At 39.8% G+C, this 20,471-nt stretch overlaps 1 protein-coding gene across 5 annotated transcripts; it reads right to left on the reverse strand.

The window, feature by feature from the left end:
- Positions 1 to 7,248: 7,248 nt before the first annotated feature.
- LOC111254820 (uncharacterized) lies at positions 7,249 to 12,434 on the reverse strand. Of its 5 annotated transcripts, XR_002675204.2 has the most exons (4): positions 12,050 to 12,434; positions 10,599 to 10,851; positions 8,443 to 8,593; positions 7,249 to 8,201 (listed from the first exon to the last, which is right to left on the reverse strand). XR_002675204.2 is itself a non-coding variant. In XM_022816069.2 (3 exons), the coding sequence occupies exons 1-3, from the start codon at positions 12,209 to 12,211 to the stop codon at positions 8,176 to 8,178; spliced, it is 339 nt and encodes a 112-aa protein (XP_022671804.1). In that variant the 5' UTR covers positions 12,212 to 12,434; the 3' UTR covers positions 7,249 to 8,175. The 5 variants fall into 5 exon arrangements, 2 of the variants coding, with proteins under 2 accessions (XP_022671804.1, XP_086831235.1); XR_015317291.1 differs by having other exon boundaries at positions 10,599 to 12,434; XM_022816069.2 differs by lacking the exon at positions 10,599 to 10,851.
- Positions 12,435 to 20,471: the final 8,037 nt, after the last annotated feature.

Genomic DNA, 20,471 nt, shown 5'->3' on the forward strand with positions numbered 1-20,471 from the left:
AGTCAATCCCAATTGGGATAAGTTGACTATTCTCTGTCTGATTACGGTCTAGCTCGAAACGCACAGCAGACACGAGCTAATACGAAATCATGTTTTTTGCAAAAAAATCAATTGCATCGAAATGTTCAGTAGTTACCTGACGGTAATAAAGCAACAAAGAAAAAGCGGAGATACGATTTCGGGTCTCCCAATACACAGACTCGTGCCTTTCTAGTTCACCTTTCATTTAGCTACAATTAGCTTTTCGCAGGTATTTTTGGGTCGCCTATTATAGTGGGTAATTGTCTACGGACAAATCAGGCGCAACAAATGGAGGCTAAGTAAAAACTTTTTTTCTTTGACGTATTACTACTAGCTAATTAAAATCAACATTTTTTTCTGAAATGAGTATATCGGAAGAAAGATCAGATTCTACCTTTGGTTTTTGCCTTCTTATTTTCGTTTTGGCCATATTGATTCACGCGCAACTTATAACTGCAAATTAAACATCTGATGAGTAAATTAATGTTTGTAGCCCACGGCTTCAGAGGTAAGATTGTTTCCCTCATAGCGCGCTCTTATCTCCGGATAAAACGGAGTAACTTCAAGTCATACTGCTGAAACACGCCTGAGGAACGATTTCGTATTCCAAAAATAAAATTTATACTATAGATACCCAAATACATATTAATTACGTTCCTTTGGTCGACCCAGAACCTTCGAGTGCCACACAGCTTTCGGCTCTCGAATCTTATTTGTACACCATCGTCGGAGCCCCGAAGTAGACGCGTTCGGTTTCGTATGCACACAACCTGCAATAACGTACTCAGAACAGCGCAGCTTCACCTGCTTATAGTAAACTGAGACTATCAAGAACTAGCCTGGATGTTGAACTGAGTCATAAAACGAAACGTTAGATAGTAACGAGTTTAAATGGAGTTGTCAACTTTCTGGGGTCGGTGACTATCTTGAAGGTTAGTTAGGTACTGATTAATATTAAACAGTGAAAGTGCAGAAATCGCTGATAAGCAAAAGTGCGCAATTTGTGATGACTGAAGCCATTAGGTTTGCTACATAAGCGTGTTGCCGATGTCAAGGAAGTGTCAGAACTACCCAAATAAAATTATTTCCCGTACGATGAGGGCCTTACAGAAGGTAAAAACCTATGGAACAACTATCCACCTTAAAATTAATTCAAAACAATCCTCTTTTGTCTTCAAAAGTCGACCAGGTCGAGGGATAGCTCAGTAGGTCGAAGTTAGTGAGCCACTTTTAATGTTCTCAACTATAGAATTCCTATCGTACACGCTGCAGTTATCCCGGGCTGTTTTGGCAGCTTTTGATTGCACTGAAACGCGAATAGGAAAAACGGGAATACTCTTTTTGGAAGCCGACCTACCCACCTAGCAAGAGACAAAACATTGTAATCTAGAACAACGGTGACATCGTCTCTATAGCCTTCCGACGCATGCAACATTTGATCGTCAACTAAACAGAGAGTAACAAAATAAAAGTGTCTGGAAAATAGGCGAAACCTAAAACAGCCTCGTATGATATAATGATGTGTTTATTACTACGATAGACCCTTTGAATAAAGCCAGGATTTTATAGTAATCCAAAGCGTCGTCTGGATGAACAGTATTCACCTGCAATAGTTTTCTTGAGGCTCGGCCTAACAGATTAAGTCAGCGGACCGAGTACAGGCTTTTAACAAACGATAGGTAGCAGACCTATTTTCAAATCTGAAACTTCATGCTGTATTTGATCATTCCGTTCATTCCGTGATGGCTGAAAGCAACAACTAACGACTCAAATAACCAAGTGTAGTATAAGCCTATTAAGGCCAAAACATAACCAGCTTTCATGAAAAAAAAACCGGTTAAAAGAAAGAAATTTTTTATTCATGGATCTCTCGTTTAGACAAGGCTTGAAGGTTATCTTGTAAAGCGATCGCTGCGCTTGAAAATGCCGTACTCAAATTAAACTTGATGCCATATTGTATAACAGATACTTATTGCTAGATAGAGTGGAGGCTATTGAGAAAATGTGCTCTTAAGTTAATACCATATCCAAATATCCAACTTCATCTTTCACTGCCTTATAGCGCAGATTTATTTGTAATTCGCTCAAAAACTTAAGCTCCTTTGCTTATAAACACAGACAGAAGCGTACGATATACAATGTAAGTTGGCTGTCACACATTGTAAAATATTTGTCGAAGCAGAATGGGATCCTTCGCACCCGTACACATTTATATAGAAATAGGACAGAATAAGATTAAAAATCTTTATTGCACATCTGAGTAAAAAAAAGTATATGTTTATGTGATCTGCCATCAGCGTCTCGTTTAAATCTAACGCTGGAATGCTACTTAAAACAAAGCAGCTGTGGGTCATTCAGGCATGAGCGATCAGTAATGACAACCTAATGGTGCGCTATCCGCAAGTTGCCGGGGGCTGTACATAAATATATATCTGCTGCGGGTCCTAAACGTCATCACAGACGCGATAATCAAAATAACAGCAGAAAAAAATACTCTCAGGAAATTTAAATGACTCCTTACCATTTAGACTATCTTTAGCTCGAAAGACCTTGAACTAGGCTGAAACAACGACGCGTTACAAATGTCCGAGTAAAGCCGAAAAAGGAAGACACATACACCTTGATTGGCACAGCTCACGGCACACATAATTTCGTACATACATAGCCCGTATGCGTGCTTGTGGTGTTATTACAGGCTTTTATTTGTATCCGTTCTGTTTTTTTTTGGTAACGTAAATATAGTGAGTACGTCACACAGTTACACCTAGTGGGTAAACGAGCTTTGGGCTCGGTATGATTAAGGTAGGACTTCTCAGCAATCTTCACTGGTCGCTAGGAGAGCCTATGCGTCGCTCTCGAATTATAGCTTTGTAACAAATCAAAATTTAAACTTGAGCATAAACATTATCTAAAATTAACTGTTCAAACTTGTTTCCACAGGGCCATAAATATTAGGCCTTTTTTTAGGCAAGACACGGAAGTGATACGTCTGAACTAACGGAAAACATCCAGTGACCTTGTTTGTGACAGAAAATAAAAGTCACTTTCGAGCTACCCTTATTCAGACAGAGAGAGAGAGAGAGAGAGATAGTAAAACGTGGTAATATAATAGAATATTGTTGTGAAGAGCGGGGGTTCAGCGGAAGAACCAATCGAAGTCAATCTACAATCGTCCTAACGGTCCAGAAACACTTTCTTCTCGTTGAAAGACGAAAAAAAAAGAAAATTTCGTTATTAGTGAATCGATACTCGCTAAGGTTAACAATTAGGGGCTTTTATTAAGTGCGTACATTTTCTTAAACGTAGGTGGCTATATAAAATATCTCCCGCCCATATCTTGATTAGATAAAGATTTTTGGCCGACCATCGACCTGGGTTGCTTCATAGGTTCGACTGCCTGTATGGCATGAAACTCAAATATTTCTTAATTAGTTTTAGGTCGCCAGGTGATGACAATACGCCATACACTGAGTCTTGGACGTTGCTATAGATGAATACGCATCTTTGTTTGAAACTCATTCTGTCATTCCCATGGATGCAATTTGTATAAACGCAAGTTAAATCATTGCACATACAAAATGCTCACACAAAATTCGTTATAGGAATCTTTATTTCCAGGCCGAAATGTTTAATTCAAGTACTTATCCTGTATCTACTAACTTTATACATTAAGCATTAGCAGTTAAGCTTGCGAGATACCATGTTACGCCTGTGACATTCAATAGGTCAGCTTGTGGGCGCGCGATTTGCGTCTGCATCTTTAGTGGGCTGGTCTGCACCCTCTCACATTTGGCGCCTTTCGCGCTCGCCCACCTTTGGGGAGGTGACGTGTTTTGTGGCAGATTTGTGGCTTGCATACGAATAACTGCGGCGGTGTTAATTCTTGTAAAAAAAGATTTTCGTTAATTATTTTTGCAAGAGCGCGTCTTATGCAAAACTGACGGACAAGCATTGAAGCCATCAGTAATTAACTTGCCTTGGTTTCTGACAAGTAATCTATCTTGCTAGTGCGTGTATGTGTGAAATGGAAGTATTTCTACGCGCGACATTTGCTCGCTTAATAGCGGTTTTCAACACGATCTAAAGATCACCGTATTAAGTATAACTGTGGTTAAGTGATTATTGTAAGTGTTCGCTTGCTCTGCTACATGTATAGTTGGTACGATCTGTTAGATTCAAAAGAAGAAGCGGCAAGTGTTACTGTTTGGTACCATGAAGGAAAAAGCTGTCACAAATGCGGATGGGAGCGCTGGAGCCAAATGGACAGCTCCTGTCTTGATTCAATCGGAACTGTTTAGTACAGATCTACAAACAGTTCTGGGTATACTAAATCATCTACGGGAACCGATGGCGGACACAGCTGCTCAACTTGAAGAGTTCTCTGACAGTAGCGATAGTGGGCTGAGTGCAGAAGAATGGATACGTCGACTAGAAATCTCAAGGGATGTTGGCCAGTGGTCAGAAAATAGGAGTGTTATCCTATCGAAATTTAAGGGGAGAGCCAGGTTATGGCACGTGCACCATGGCATACATCTGAAAACCTACGATAAATGGAGAGCCGAATTTCTTGTGTTTAGTAGTCCAAAGCCCGGCATGTCGGCAGGCCACATCAGGGATCGTATACTTCTGGATCGTTCGTTTGCACAGAACCCTGCGAACAGCTTCATACTAACTTCTCAAGCTTGTCAAAGGACATTGATGGGAGTATTAATATAGAACATATGTTAAACGATGCTTGGGCATCTGCTAAAAAAGAGATCGTTTTCGAAACTGCAGTAACTGGCAAATCAGATCTGTCTCTCACTTTAAGTAGTAACAATAATAATCTACACGAACATGAATGGGGGTCTTTAACCATACCATGCCGTGGAAAAGCGACTAAAACCCCACGGTCGAAGGATGCGAACCAAGAACTCGGTTTTTGTCGCCGTCGGGGGGATCCTAATGAAAAAAGTCAGCCGTCGTATTCCCCCAGTCGTCAATCTCGTCGTCGTTCCCATGGCAATAAACCGAAATGGTTCGAAGATTTTATATTGTCCAGTAACAAGAAAATTGATACGAATATAACTGAGAGCCTCCGCAGCCGCCGCCGCCGCCGCCGCCGAACGACTGGTGTATGAAACCTGAAAGTTATGAACTTCTGAATTTCAATGTGGAATAACCAGATACCAAGTAGGCATGTATAAGCAGCTAAGAAACTTGTTAGAATACGCATACGTCATTGACTGCTTCAGAACGACATTATTTGCCGACAGCAGATTTAGCTAGGGCTCGTTATATATTCTAAGCGTAGACCTGAAAAAATGATATGTGGTTCTGTAAAGGAGGTTTTCGGTGGGCGTGTTTTGGTAGTCAACTGGCAAAATGGAGCATATGAATTTACTTATATGGATAGTTGCATTACATTGGATTACCGTCTAGATTCCGAGAAACACTTAGGGATATCTTCGAATTCGGCTGCCAGCAAAAACAGTCGAGGATAGTTTTATAATATAGATAAAGCAAGCTATACATGTTTGCTTTTTGCTGAGTAACGTCTTGCGACTTGTTGGGTATGTTCTATTACAGCAGGTATTATGCGGAGAGCGCCAACCACCTAAACTTCGCGATTCTCTGTACATGGCCTCAGCCGTATTGGCTTATCTTGGAACTTCATCAGCTGTGGTCGAAACAGGCCAGTGCCTTTTTATTGTATGGCCTACACTTAATCGTTCTCTTACGATAAACGTTATTTCTTTACTTAATATCTATTCGTCCTGAAATTGAATTGTGTCAATAGGAAGCTGAAGCCTTTGTTATCGATCGAACAGGGCATTACTACATTTTTTCTGTTAATAAAGGTTGAGTCAGATGATTATTAGTTATTATTGCAATAGTTTTTCGTCTTGCTTGCTGCCGCCGCCGCCGCCATCGGTATAAACAACGACGAAACGTCGCGATTGCTTAACCATATCAGCACACATACTTTGTGATTCGTACAATGCGTTTGTTGGTGTGCTTAGTCTTGTTTTTGTCGAAAAACGTGTCATGTCCCCTTTGAATGATAGACTCTCGTTCGGGTATAGAGTACGATATAGCTATAGCTACGATGTATAGAGACATTTAAGGTGGTCTGTGTCCTAAATTAGGTGTAGATACGCGTTTTGTTTCGTAGTGGGATGAGCCAGTCGTCTGAAGCGATACTCAAAGTTAGTTACCCTCAAACGACTGAACGTGAAAATCGTGTAAATTTAAATATTTTTTTTTTTTTAATTCTTCGTAAAGGACAGACACACATATATCGTGCCTCGAAACGATAGGTATTCCGAAACAGCTAACATGGGCCCGATGCACGATTTGTCTTGGTACCTAGTATAACGTGTTTTTCTAGTGGAAAAAACTAAAATCCGATCAGTTTAATTGCGCACTTGCGGCGGCTGTAACACCACATGGATGGATGTAGTATGAGGAATATTCTAAAGGACACCAGCTTTTTTTTTTTACAGGTTTTACAGTTTAAAATCTAGAACTTAAATTATAGTTAAATACAATGGCCGCTTTTGGTTAGTTAATTAGAATTGACTTTGCTAACGCCAGTTATCTTCAATAATATATTGAATCAATACACCAATATGTTTGCTAACCGTTTAAACGATGAAGCTTTGAATCTACAAATATCTAAAACTCTATCTTTGTAGGTAGGGTTGCCATCAAATTTGATATTATAAGACTTAGCTCTATATTTTACAGAGAGGTTATGGTCGATACCAGTGAAGTCAACCGGCATGGTGGAGACCAACTTAAGGATCGTACGGATGGGTAATATAATGGCATCGACCTTGGCTAAACGTCACTGGACGCTAAGCTGGTTATCTCCTTGCTTGAAAAACCTCCGAGTCTTAGGGAAGAGCTGAACCCGAGACCTCGCATTTGCTCGAATTTAACCTGCCTTAGCCATGTGCTACTGTAGCATTCGATAACACCGTGTTTCTTTTAGCTTAAATCTTTGTGAAAATTAGTAAAAGGAAGCTGTTAATTACCGAAAGAAGTACAGTATATAACAGTTCTCCTTAAAAAGCTCACGTACGGCAGTTACTCGATGTTGTTCATCGAGTAGATATACGATAGCGTATATCTATGCTAGGATGTGCAGCAGGCGAAATAGGCAAACTTAAGTAAGTACTTTTAAGGGATTTACTCGGTTGAAGCACAAGTATTTTCGATTTTTCATCTAACAAAAAAGTAGCGTTTCACCCGATTCCCAGTGACCAATTAATTTATTATATATTTGCCGTCTTCCTCCTCAATATTATACAATTTCGCAGCCAATTTAGTTATTCCGCTTCGCCACAGGTTTTTAGCTCTGGGGTTGAAGAACCCTTCTAGCCAGGTTTTGGCTTTTTTTACATTTAAATCAACGGTTAAAAATTTTCTTTGCCTGTGAGCAGAGTAGATGGTAATCCGTTGGAGCGACGTCTAAGCTGTACAATGACTGCAAAACAATCTCCCGTTCAAACTCTTGCTGAGCGATTTTTACAATATTTAGTATGCGCGGCTTGGTACTGTTGTGAAGAAAGATGACTGCCTACTTGATGGGAATTTTTTCTTGGATAGCCTCGTTTACAGGATGTGATTAGGCTCTATATAGATCCTTGCGTTCTAAACATTCCTCAGCGTAGGAGATTTCTCTAGTTTCACCAAATTCAAATGATGATCTTCTTAAAATGAAGGTCCGGCCTTACTCTGGACTCAGGCGTATTCTTCAGAGCTAGTCATTTGTTTCTCTGCCTTATGTCGAAGTAAAAATCCACTTTTTATCACAGGTGATAAATCTAGAGAGCAACGTATCATTGTGGCGTGTCCCCTGACGCCGGGCGTAATACCGAGGGCACATGGCAAATCTTGTCTTCCTATGCGCCTCATCCAGTCCAGAAATCACATACATGCAAGATGCCTGACAATAGTTTAGTTCTTTTGGCTGATTTTCTTCACTAATTAACAGCTTGCTTTTCATTTGTGGTCAAATGGCCGATCGAGGCGGAGTGCACTTCCTTGATCTAAGATCTTATCTTTGACCTTGGCAGAAGTCTAATAACAACCCTTCCTTGGGCTGCTTCTGTAGTTTTTGAGCTCGGTTAAAGCTGAAATGGACGAATTGTCGAAAATGCACTTTCCTCACCCGGAACGCTCATCCTTGGAACCTGAACCCGGTACAATAGTCAGTTCACGCCATTGCGGAATTACAACGAACGTTTGGACGAGAGACAGCGACAGGGAAGACCCGAGCGGAGAGGCAGTAAAAGGGGAAAGGACACAAAATCACCTATGTTTCAATTTTATATTTATTAGAAATTAGAAATGTTAGAAATTAGCCAAATATTGGAAGAGCCTAATAGTAAGAAATCCTCTATGCACGTGTACATATCGTGAGCGACAACTTACACTTGCTCTTATACAGCATCGTCGACACGTTATATCTGTACTCAGTGTCAAGCAGAGTCCCGAGAAAGTGTTGCCTAGCCACCGACGACATTCCATGAATCGATGGTCTCTCTCTTGTACCCCTTTCATAGGCGAACTGATAGGCAGCATACTAAAGGAGTGTAGCAGCATTATAGAATGTTGTAAATCAGCTGCCCAACAGCTATCCTTTTCACTGCTTTATTTTATATTCGTCATCAGTTTACACGAAGGTAGGCATTTACACGTGTTTGCCCTCTACTCATAGGGACACGTTATGGTCTATATTCAAACCTAGGTTCGTTTCGGAAGCCAGTTAACCGTCTGACGGGATGCCTAACGGCGCTACCGGGCATAAAACTCTAAATATAGATGCACTGCAATGATTAAGCAATTTAAAACAAATATACGCCAATGGAAAAAGTTTTTTTTTTTCCATATACGTACGAGTTTGTCGTTTTCTATTATCGTAGTCAGTGTTTCCTAGTCATAAAAGTGACGGAACTTTAGGAAAAAATTAACTAAGAATGCTCAATGTTTTTTGTGGTATGAAATAAAGCGTTCCGTGCCGGTTTGTTCGTGTATGCGTACCAGTTGTCTCTTTCTATAAAGAAAAATTATAGAAAAACTTCTAGGGTCTCATCATCTAATCACTGCGACACTGGTTCTGCCACTTGTGACATTAATCTAGTTGAAAGCCCGAAACAAACCTATTCAGAATATCAAAAACTCTGAAGCGTATTTGTTTATTTAGAGTCCTTTAGCTGCTTGAAATCAGCGCGCTTTATTTCGAAATGAATAGAATCCCATAGAAAAATGTAAATAACACATACTTTTAAGGCAAATCCCATAAGCGTATGGGATTTTTTTGTATGCTTAAAGCAAAAAGAATCGGCACACTGCGCAATAATATGTATATGAGTAATTATTATTAATAATTATTAATTAATAATAATAATTAATAATCTTCCTAAAATATAATAATAAAAATAATCTTCCTAATTATTATATAGGTAAGATTTTATAGATCAAGGAATAGAAGGACGCTCGAAGAGAAACAGAAAAAGTCTTTTGAGCTTTCCTCAAAGCGTTCCACACTAAAACACCTATTACTAGCACAATGTACAATCATCAATAACTGTATCATTGATAAACGCCGATGAGGTGTCCAATGTTTCTTCATTTCATATTTATGTATTATGAATGCATATATTATCCATTCTTAGCTCAGTTGATGGACCGACGTCCAAACTTATCGGATATGGACAAAGATTGCAAATCCAAAGTTACTCGTTATGTCACTACCCACCATTGCAGTAACTTTCCAGTCAAATTATTTTGGATTTTTTAAATGTTTAATATTTTTTTTTTAGATATGTCTCTTATATATGCCAAACGGTCCAACCAAGACGACTTAATTAATATACCACAATAAAATATATCACTAATGTTAGCACGATATTCTGGGCATCGTGTTATTGAGCTGGGAGCTATTACTCGCGTTCATTAACTGGTATTGTCAGTTTCTTTTTTTATTATGTGGTAGAGCAGCTTTCATTTACTTACTACGAGCCATTTGCTAGCATGAACCCAGCATGGAGCGAATTGTCTAACTTAAAACAGCTGCTAAAGTTAAATGCATCTGTGAGCGTGGGTTCGATTTCATATCAGAATGTCTGTCCAATGTAACAAAAGACAGGGTCTAGGGTTTAGTAAAAGTAGCAAACGATTACTTTAAAAGCCCAGTTCGCACTAGCTTTTTGGTTCCGCAGAAAAGGTTTTTTCATTTGGTGACTATCCATCTAGCAACTGAAAAACGGGCTAGCCGAGACAAGCTAAACGAAAGTCAGACCATTTCGCCAGTATCGCTCCTGCCAGACGGCCAATGCGCGAAAGAAAGAGCCACAGCGTCGAGTACGACGAATCCGTCCCTACTACCTACGGCCATTTAACAGCCACCGGCACAGCAATATTATGAGAGGAAGGAAACCTATAGCTAAAGACCGCGCACAGCTGGCGTTCTCGGCGGTGTGCCTGCCGCCGCCGCCGCCGCCGCTGTTGTACAGTGGCTGGAATCACAAACGCCGAACTCATCGACTACTAAAGACACTGAGGGCCTATCCCATAATAATACTTACTCATCATGGATTTTAGGTAAAGATAAAGTCGATGTGTATGTGTATATGCTGTACAGAGTCTGTGACGGCGCTGGCTTCGGTGCTCTTCATATGGCTCTGGTACTTTGCCACAGACTCCTCACACTCGAAGTCGTATTCAAGAAGAGTTTGTTCTGGAGAGCAGAACACATAGCCATAAGCTTACCAGGAATGACGGTCACCTCGTTGCTCTTTCATACCGCTGACTGATGAAGGGTTGCATTGAAACAAGTGGCTGGAAGATAGAATAACCGTGGCTGTTATTGGTTTCGTTTGATACGCGGGGCTGCCACCGCCTGCCTGATGATGCGCAGAATTAAAAGCGCTGGAGAGTATAAACAGGCAGTGGGACAGGAAAGCGAGTACAGGCCATGCCAACAACAGTGACGATCTCTTCAACTCGAGTGCTATACAGCAACGGTTGATTTGTTTATCTATATGTTCGAACGGCAGTTGTGGTGATAGTCTTGCAAAACAGACGCGCCCCTTCGAATGTGTCGTTTCGCTGCACTGACTTCGCTTGAATGTTGATGCTGGTCGGGGCGACAAATGTACGGCTTTCTGTGCACAGCAAAAGCGAAATTTCGAAACTATGCTCGTATAGGTACGAATGACGAAGGCATGTCGGCTAACGGAGGCAGGAGTCAGTGGCCTCGCCAATGAGTGTTTTCACTAGTACGTTAAACCGATAAAATATGAAGGAATAGAAAAAAAAAAAAAGAAAGAAAGACAATCATCTGTGTAGTTATTCAAAATAGGGCCCATCAAGCCTGTGCCACCATTGGAACCGTAAATCTACTCTGTTATCTTCACATTGAAAAGTGCAACCATCAGGAACTACAACTAGGAAATATACATCACGTTCTATTTCGCCTGCTTCGTTCAAGAAGACGTTTCCGTTCGAATTCAGCGAGCCTCAACGATTACATTTTGGATGAATACAGTCGGCGTATATGAATCAATGTATTTTTGAAGGTGCACCATTAGATAACAACAAAGAGAATGCTGTACGCCGGCCGTAAAGGTGGTGCTTAAGCAATCATCTTCGCTCTTCTAGATAATTCAATAGCTGTTGCCATCGAAGTACCATTTGGCCTTAAAACTTCGTCCCCTGCCTGCTGGTGCACCTGTCTACGGAAGAATTAAGGTTGATAATTGACGAATTGGTGTTTATGGCTCGATGGTTCTGACAAATCGTAGCTGAAAAACCGCAAAGCTACGATATGTTTCTGCGTGCAATGTCACCAACGTTCCAGCTTTTGTTGAGTATTCAAGGTCTCGTTGTACTCTGGAGTTTTGTCTTTATCTGGGGGGTAGCATTGACGCTCTACGTTCATCACGTTTTTATGTGCTTTCCCTTATTAACCGTTCTAGTAGCTCTGATGTTTATCGTTCCTGGGCTCATTCGGCCGAACGAAGGTTTTACCACCTACCTGATGACCGGAGGGAGTGCACGCTATAGTAGTAGTAATGAAGTCGACGCCAGTAAGTCGGACATTGTCGTCCGATACACAGCAATACGTGATGATGAATCGGGCTTTGTTGACATCGATCTTCGAGATGATGAAGATAGCGATGACGTGCGCTAATGACATAACTATTCTGGCCTTCAGTGAATTCGTTTTTCATCTTGTATAATGTGTTACAAATAAGAATATACGTGTCAACGAAATAAAATTACAGACAGAATAATAAGACAGATTGCCTTAAACTCGTCTGTTACCTGTTTGGTTATATTGCTGCCTTACCCTAATAATAACAAAGCATTGTTAACCAAGTTAAAAATAGACATTTCTATCGAATAGTAGGATTTTTATAGCCGATTTGTTTTAACCCCTTGTATTTCTCGGAATAGCCAATACTTATATGCGTCGCAATATAAAAAAATACGTTTTTTTTTTGCTCTTTCATCTGAATACACGTATCTTCTAGCAGTTTCTAGGACATTTAATAGATAGAGATGCGTACTACTCATTTTGACACTATATCCTCTTAGCGATCTGTTCATACCATCTTTGTTATGTACGAAAGAGGGCTGTACGTTTACACTGTGTTCTGTTTTTAACAAATAGGCTTCTGCTAATAAGCTAATATTGTGGGTAGCGGATGTGCTTCACTAGTTGAGGTCGAAAGGTTATCATCTAGTGATTCGTACAATGAATTGCAAAAATCAGCCTCGATAAATGAAATAAAATTTATCTAATCTAAGTAATCTATAAATATACAGATGTATCTCCTAGCTCCGATTGCACGTATTCGAAAAAGATCTGTTTCTCTTCTATGATAGACATAAAGCTCATACGTGTTACTTAGGCTGTTCCGATCGTGATCTTAGTATTAAGTGATGAACCATGTATCTAGTAGTTAATCTATAAAATATTGGCAATACAGCGCCATTGTATATACTGTAACTGGGTTACGTAGACTCTTAAGCGTCGTACGATTGTCGTACTTTTCGAAAACTCATGCAGGCACGGGTATGGATTTATTTAGTTGATTGTGTTCCGAGGCAAACATACGATACTAAAAAATAATTCGCCGTCAACCCTTTTTTTTTTTTGTCAACTCTTGTTAGTGACATAAAATAGCTACATCGATTTTCACAATATATCATATGTAAGTGGAGGCAAATATTGAAACAATTACTAGGCAAGAATTAAAAATGTCTAGTTTCAAAACATGGTGGATGGACAATTTTGGTCATCATAAGTATTAGAAAATCTCGAAACAATAAATCATGTTACCTAAAATGATTACGTCTATATTTTTACTAACTATCTATCTGTCTATATTTTTAAAGCTAACTTTTTAAAACGTCAGTTACTTTGTTTTCATTTACAGATCAGGGTTTCAATAAATTTATCTAATCTTTAATTCTGTTTTAAGGAACGTCTCTTATCATCATGATTTTCATACAGTCGAATTATATGATAATACACTGCAGCCGAACGCATCGACTAGATGACGCAGCAGAACATCGAAACGCATACATTTTAGCAGACGCCATAATCTCATCTTCAAATGTATACACAGTGTATATATATATATAATTATTCGGCGAAGTCAAGTAAGGCATGATCATACACTTAGTGTGGATTATCATGAAGCAGTAACGTTTTGAAGTTTGATCATCTGATCCGAATAAGTCCTGTCGGCGCAAATAAGAAATAATTTTCTATCATGTTATTATTATATTACTGCTGTAAGCTTTTTGAAAATATTTCATTACGAATAATCGTTCAATACGTATTAGATAAGGCTGTGTAAATAATCATATGAAAATGCTAAAGTTGATAATTCGTATTACGTAGTACGTCGTGGCAACGCTGCGGTAGCCTCTGGTAACAGCGACCTTATCATGGATAACAGCGACCTTATATGAACAAACGTTGGGAGCTTGTTCGTTCTGGAGGGGTGCGATGCTCCTCCTGCGCGGCGTTGAGGAGGTCGCCGCTGCTTGCCGTATAAACTTTGAGCGTTCTTCCGAAGAGTTTAGCGATACCATTATGTTTCTTCATTCGCTATTCTTGATTACTTCGAGAGTTTCATTGAGTTTGGTGAACAACAACTGGTACCTCCGATCTTCGCATTATGACGATGAATTCATTATTCCTGCTCCTCGTTTCTTTGACGGCCTTTCGAAGGCCACCCTTGTCCTTTTTTGACTTTTAGCCAGAATAACACCAGCCTATTGCTGTCTCAACTTCGCGAACATAATCGTTGAACTGTGAAGAATCTAGACACTAAAGTCATTGAAAGGAAGTACCACTATTTTTCCGAATTTTCGCCCCAAAAGGGCTGGTTTTGCTTAGGAAATATACTATTTGCATTAAAAGCTATAAGGAGATAAAGAAAGCCTATTCTGTTTTGTACCCGAAAAAAATCATCTGTTCCCCAATATTTTGAATAGTATTAATCACTTCAAAATTGTGAGTCGATCAAGAAGTTGCAAGTTTCTCATGAATGACATACTATTTGCGTCAAGTCTACAGCAACAAAAAACGAGACGTTACTACCTACGTTGAAATAAGTTCTACTAATTCAAACTTACGGGCGTGCTTTGCAGGGTATACCGATAGGAAACGACATATACGTAAAATGCTATTTTGAACATTATCGTCTAAATGTTGTTTCCAAATGACGCAGTCGTTAGGTGACCTTCAATAACGGCTTGTTATGGCTTTCCCTATAAGTCGTTCCCCGTAATCTTGTAGGGGAGAAACCTGTGAGCTGTAGTTTCATCGTGAGACGTATCTGCCACTTAACAGAGAAGATCTACGTCAGCAAGTTACAACAGGCAAACTTTCTGAGTTTGAGTTTGGCTGAAAAGGTGACGTCGTTCGTCTTTTCTCGATTTTGCGCTCATGAAATTAGCCAGTCTAGTAATCTGAATGGTCTACTGGTGTAATGCGTTCCAGTTAAGGGTAGCTCGATATTGAAATCGTGTATGGCCGTCAGCGCGAAGTCTTTTGCCGAGAACATAAATACTATACGTTGAAAAAAATCAGCCACAAATATCTATGGCAAAATTTATAGCCATCATTTTGGAATACAGGTTTTATTGAACAAACAAAATCATTTATCAACCCAAATATTCCAATTTGGGTGCAAAACGGATTGATTACTGCCACAAGCGCCCGCTTTTTTAGGTGCCAATTTCGAAAGTCCGATTGAAACACTTCAAGACCTTTTTTTTTTTTTTTTTTCCACTTTATAATATTACGGCACGGTAAACGCCAATATAAAACGAAAAACTACAAGCATTTTTTAGATTGGGCCCACGATGATAGGTTACTCTCTGTTGTCCGATCGTGTATAAATGTACTATTCAGGCCATATATAAGCAATAACAACTCATTACATAACCCTACTTCAGTAAGCGAAACCTGCCGCCTGCCGTGCAACCAGCTGGTTTTTGACTACCCTACGATTTCTCGGTGGACCAACTCCGTCATTCCGCAGTATTAACACTCTCGAGGTGCAATTTTTCGACCATATCAATAACGTACTTGTGAGTCAACCTGAAGCCGCTTCCCAACGATTTATGTTCGTACGCTTATTCTGTTTTTCATTCTGCTATAGGATCGAAGTCACAAATGTCATTTTCATACAAATTATATTGAACTCTTTTTGTTAAGCGGTTGCTGTGGTTTCTGTCGTTGCTGGGAGGCACAATCAGTGGAAGTTGAAACTTTCACTTTAATCCGACAGGGAGAAGACAGAAACCCACGGTGCTCGTCTTGTTTGTTTTTGCGTTTTAATGTGTTTTACTTTATTAACTGAAAATGCACATATATATATATATATATAAATTCTATTTTGTTAACAGCATATTAGCTGTTAGAGTAGGGGCGACATACACTGCAGAACAGTAACCACGTGCTCCATATAATGTCAGTATAACTATCTACAAAAAAGGTATCTAGATCGAAGCGTGGCTGAAACTTTACATGTAACAAAATACATATGATTCTTTGGTCCAAAAGAACACTGCCTGGCCATCTGCGTCCGAACGAGATAGCAACCATATTGTGAAATAATTCCATGTTATTTGCTCAACATTGGTGGTCAGAACCAAAACAAAGATAGGTTTCGTAGGTTTCAAACAGCCATAGCTCGACGAGGACGTATAGCAGGGTGTGTGCTATTTTCATATGCCTCTATAAGTTTCCTTGCTTTATGGATTTTGCTTGGTTACTGTCGCGCAAGGTGTCCTTTGGCATTTGCCCTGGATGATATCCAGGTAACTCAGTGACCCGTACCATGAGCGGCCCATTCTCGGGAGCTAAATGGGCATTCACGGACTCGAACTCCATCTAGCAAGTCCTTGGCATCGATATGCACCGAAGGCAAATAATCTTGTTGTTGAAGAAAAGACATTTTTCAGAGATGGACGAAAATTAATTGATCTTCCTCTCAACAGGAATCTAAAAATAACTATGACTACAAAGTTAGATATTCGAATCCATCAACTGGGCATAGTCAAATCAACTTTGATGTTCGCAAAGCTGACCCGTACAACATTGATATTCATTGGTAAAGGCGCTAAACGTGTATGCACGCCATATAATTCTTTCGCACTCACTTATTGCTTGTTACGTTTGAAGAAACATATCGGTTCGATGGAGGAAGCTGAAATCAAGGTACTACTGACGCCTATGTTTAAGATGTTCGCTTGATCGAGCTGCTAAAAGTCTATGAATTATGATGCCCACGTACCATTGTGAAAACTGAGAGACATTTTTTGTTATTAAAGGAACCGGAGCCATTTTGCGTTTTTGAAACAAATTAGGAAGCTGTCTATTTACAAATCAATAATATAGTATATGCCTAAAGAGGCAAGACAATTTCTAGAAAGGGAGGCTTCTTCTTCGTTGACCTTCAGGTGCCACAAGCGTCTCGGATCTCTTCATTATGTATTAGATTCGTATTATTCGCCCTCGTGCCTTCCTCGTGCTTCAGGTTCTTTTTTTGTTTTCGCAGCTTTCGTCCTTGCCTCGCAGGTAATTCATAATAATAGTATAATTTCTATTACTGCTTGCTAGTTATTACGAAATTGATGCATGCGGATATCGCGCATCAATGAATGATGTAAAATATTTACCCTTGTTTTTCATTTATGCGGAAGCTACCCCTTTGTGTTTTGATATTCGGCACAAAAAAAAAACGAACACACGGTTCTTTCAAACGTAAACGTAAATACAGCTACCGAGTATTACTAAATTACTGTATTAAATTATACTGGATATACATACAGCGACACTTATGGGCAACTGGATTTTCTCATTGGCTATATGTGCAAAGTGGGACACCCAGAATAACTGCTGGTGATTCAGAGACTGGAGCCCCCACCCTTGGAACACCTTTTGTACATTTAAGACAAATGCAGGCTCTTGTTTCCACTCCATTGTCCAGTCATATCAACTGTAACAGTACCGTACCGTTAATTTAGCCATAAATAAATCATATTTAGCGTGTGGTGCGCCGGCGTTATTATCGAGTGGGCAATATATTACAAAAATATGGCGGGTTATAGCCTGTCTGTTAGTTGATATAGTAAATATCGCCGCTTCTATTGGAAGCTACATTCGCATTCGTAACTTCTAGTTAGTACTGAATCAACTGGAAACATGAATCAGTCGCTAATCGAAAGCCATAGCGAAAGTGTTCGTTGACAACAGAGCGCTTCCGGTGTTCTTCAGTGAAAGATCCTGCATCATATCATGTCGTCGTACTGATCTAAGTTAACGGCTTGTATGATCTGACGAGACTATACCAACCCTGGATTAAAAAATATCCAGCAAGTTCAAAACTTGAGGGTTTTAAAGGCAACCGTTATATTGTAGATACGCTTAAAATAACTAGCTTAATTCAGTGTCACTCACTATGTAAATAGTGCTTCGCGTCGTTCTTTCCAAGTCCCTTTGGAGCAAATCGGCTCCGTTCAAAAGTCGTCGTCGTCGTCGTTCTGCAATGTCGTCAACGTAAACACCTTCGGCCAGACGTAGCCGTAACTAGTGCTTGCCGCTGCAGTAGCAGTCTCGGAATCTGGCTGCCTGTTAACGTCCTAATGTTCCACTATAGTGATTTAACAACAAACGTTTTAGGCCTCATCTACCACATGACACAAGAATTAGTTGTGGATGACTGCGGGACCTAACCAGACAGATCATGATTCGAGGTTGAATGAAGCTATGTTTCAGCCAAACCAAATTGAAAAGAATGCACTGACATCGTCGTTGTGTCGGGCTACGTTGAACTTTAAAAGGCGCTATTTGACTTTGGGAAGCCGCTTGCCATCAGGCAATGCTCCACCCGTTAGATGGTAAATGGGGTCATTGTAGCTGGGACTGATGCTGGATATCTGTTCGCTTCGTATCGCCACAGTCTGAGGGCTGGCGAAACGATTGCGAGTTTCCCTCTTTGCCTCGTCGTTTAACATCAACCGCCAGTACTCGGGCCCGTACACTCACTTGCTGCAGTAACGAAGATTAATATCCAAGGCATTCAGCATAAACGATGTGACCTTCCGGTATTGGTGCTTCAATCGAGAAATCGATTACGTACTTGAGACGCCGCAGCTGAATTCTCCAATGTCCAGCTAAGGTCATACAGTAATATAGGCAAAATAATTGAAAAATACGTCCATATCCCTTCGAGGAACTTTCTGCATGAATGGAACTCTCTATAGTGCAGCCTATAATACTTAAGATGTTAGATTAGAGAACTTGAAAGAACTTTTTGTCGGTAACGGAGGAAGCGCATAAAGCAAACAGGCAAGAAACATCGAGCAACAGAGTTTCCTTTATACGGATGGACATGGTTAGAAGTTCAAGTACGGAACGCAATTTCGATATGACGTAGTTGAAACAATTTTTTTTTTGGGTTAGCTTAAATATAGATATTTGCCTAGAACGCAAGGAATGAAAAGAATCGGATAAAATCGGTTAAAATGATGCCGTCGACATTTACATGTATGAATATGATAGAAGCTACCTACAGAAATTTATCTCTTCTATTATCCTTATTATTATTATTATTCTTCATATTATCAAGTCGGGTTACTCGCAACGTTGCTTAATGTCTTGGGGTCAGGGGAAAAGCGTCATCAAATATCAATTGTGTACATTTGCATCATTTCGTGATCAATGGTTTCGTTTACAATAAAAGAATATTTACACAGCTCTCTTGCATTGTTTGCCTTTGGTGGGGTCGGCCTATAGGTATAGGACAATAATAATAATATTCTTTTTATTCAGAATCGAGAGAGCAAAGGTTGCAGGCTGTATAAATCGATACTCTGCATATGCCGAATAAGCACCGCGGCTGTAGGAGAGGCAAGCCCAACATCTTAATCATCATCGTAATTACCCCGTGAACGATTTTGAGTTTTAAATTCAATCATGTCTAGGTTTTGTTTTTACTCAGGCTAGCGTTAGCAGTCCTCCTGTTCGTAAAGAAAACAGCCGATACCGTGACACTATTAGATTCGTTACTGAATAGACACTGGAGATGCTGCTGCTTGATCCAAAGTAACAGTGGCTTTCAGCCAGCAAGACGCCATATTGAAGTGTACACCATATAACAAGCCCGATCATAACAAGGGTTGAGCTATTTATAACGTCGTACTTTTATGTGATTAAGTGTTTACAAGGGTGTGATTCGTGTAAAAATTTCAATCTTAGCGTTCGCAATTCACAGTCCACAGGTTGTACAAAGATTCGACACATTATTACGTGGCCTTAACTTTTTATACATCGATCTGTTCGTACAACTTCCGCACCTAAAAGTCATCGACGATGAGAGTCGGACTATGTACAGGATCATGTGCTTGTTTAATTAAGCCGCACATGCGTGATCGAGCGTCGTCGTGCTGACATGCAACAATTTCGTTCTGAACCTACATGAGTATTTGACGTTTTACTCTCTAATCGGCATCTTTCTTTATATGTTATCGTACATACACCGGTAACAATTGAATGACCCCAACTTTGCAAACTCAAATGTAAGTTTTGTGTGAAATTTCACATTGAAGTCGGTCTAGCGTAATCGATTGTATACTGTGATAATTAAATTTAATATCATTCGTACGAGAGAAATGTAACGGCAAAATCTAATATAGGGATACTGAGTAGGCTAAGGTGGCTTTCGGACGTTCCATATATCGGCGTTGAAACGTAGTTCAGCATTTAGAATAAGCGTTGACACTATATTACACGTATATATAATTCAATTTAGAAAATAAGAAGAACAGTTCTACATTTAGTTCTAGAACGGTTTGTGGTGCCCTGACACTATCAGTTCGACAACGTGAGCATGGGACTAAATTAATAAACGAGCACTATGGATAATTGG

This window comes from Varroa destructor, unplaced genomic scaffold, assembly GCF_002443255.2.
Source record: "Varroa destructor unplaced genomic scaffold, Vdes_3.0 BEIS01000007.1, whole genome shotgun sequence".
NCBI classification, from domain to species: Eukaryota; Metazoa; Arthropoda; class Arachnida; order Mesostigmata; family Varroidae; genus Varroa; species Varroa destructor.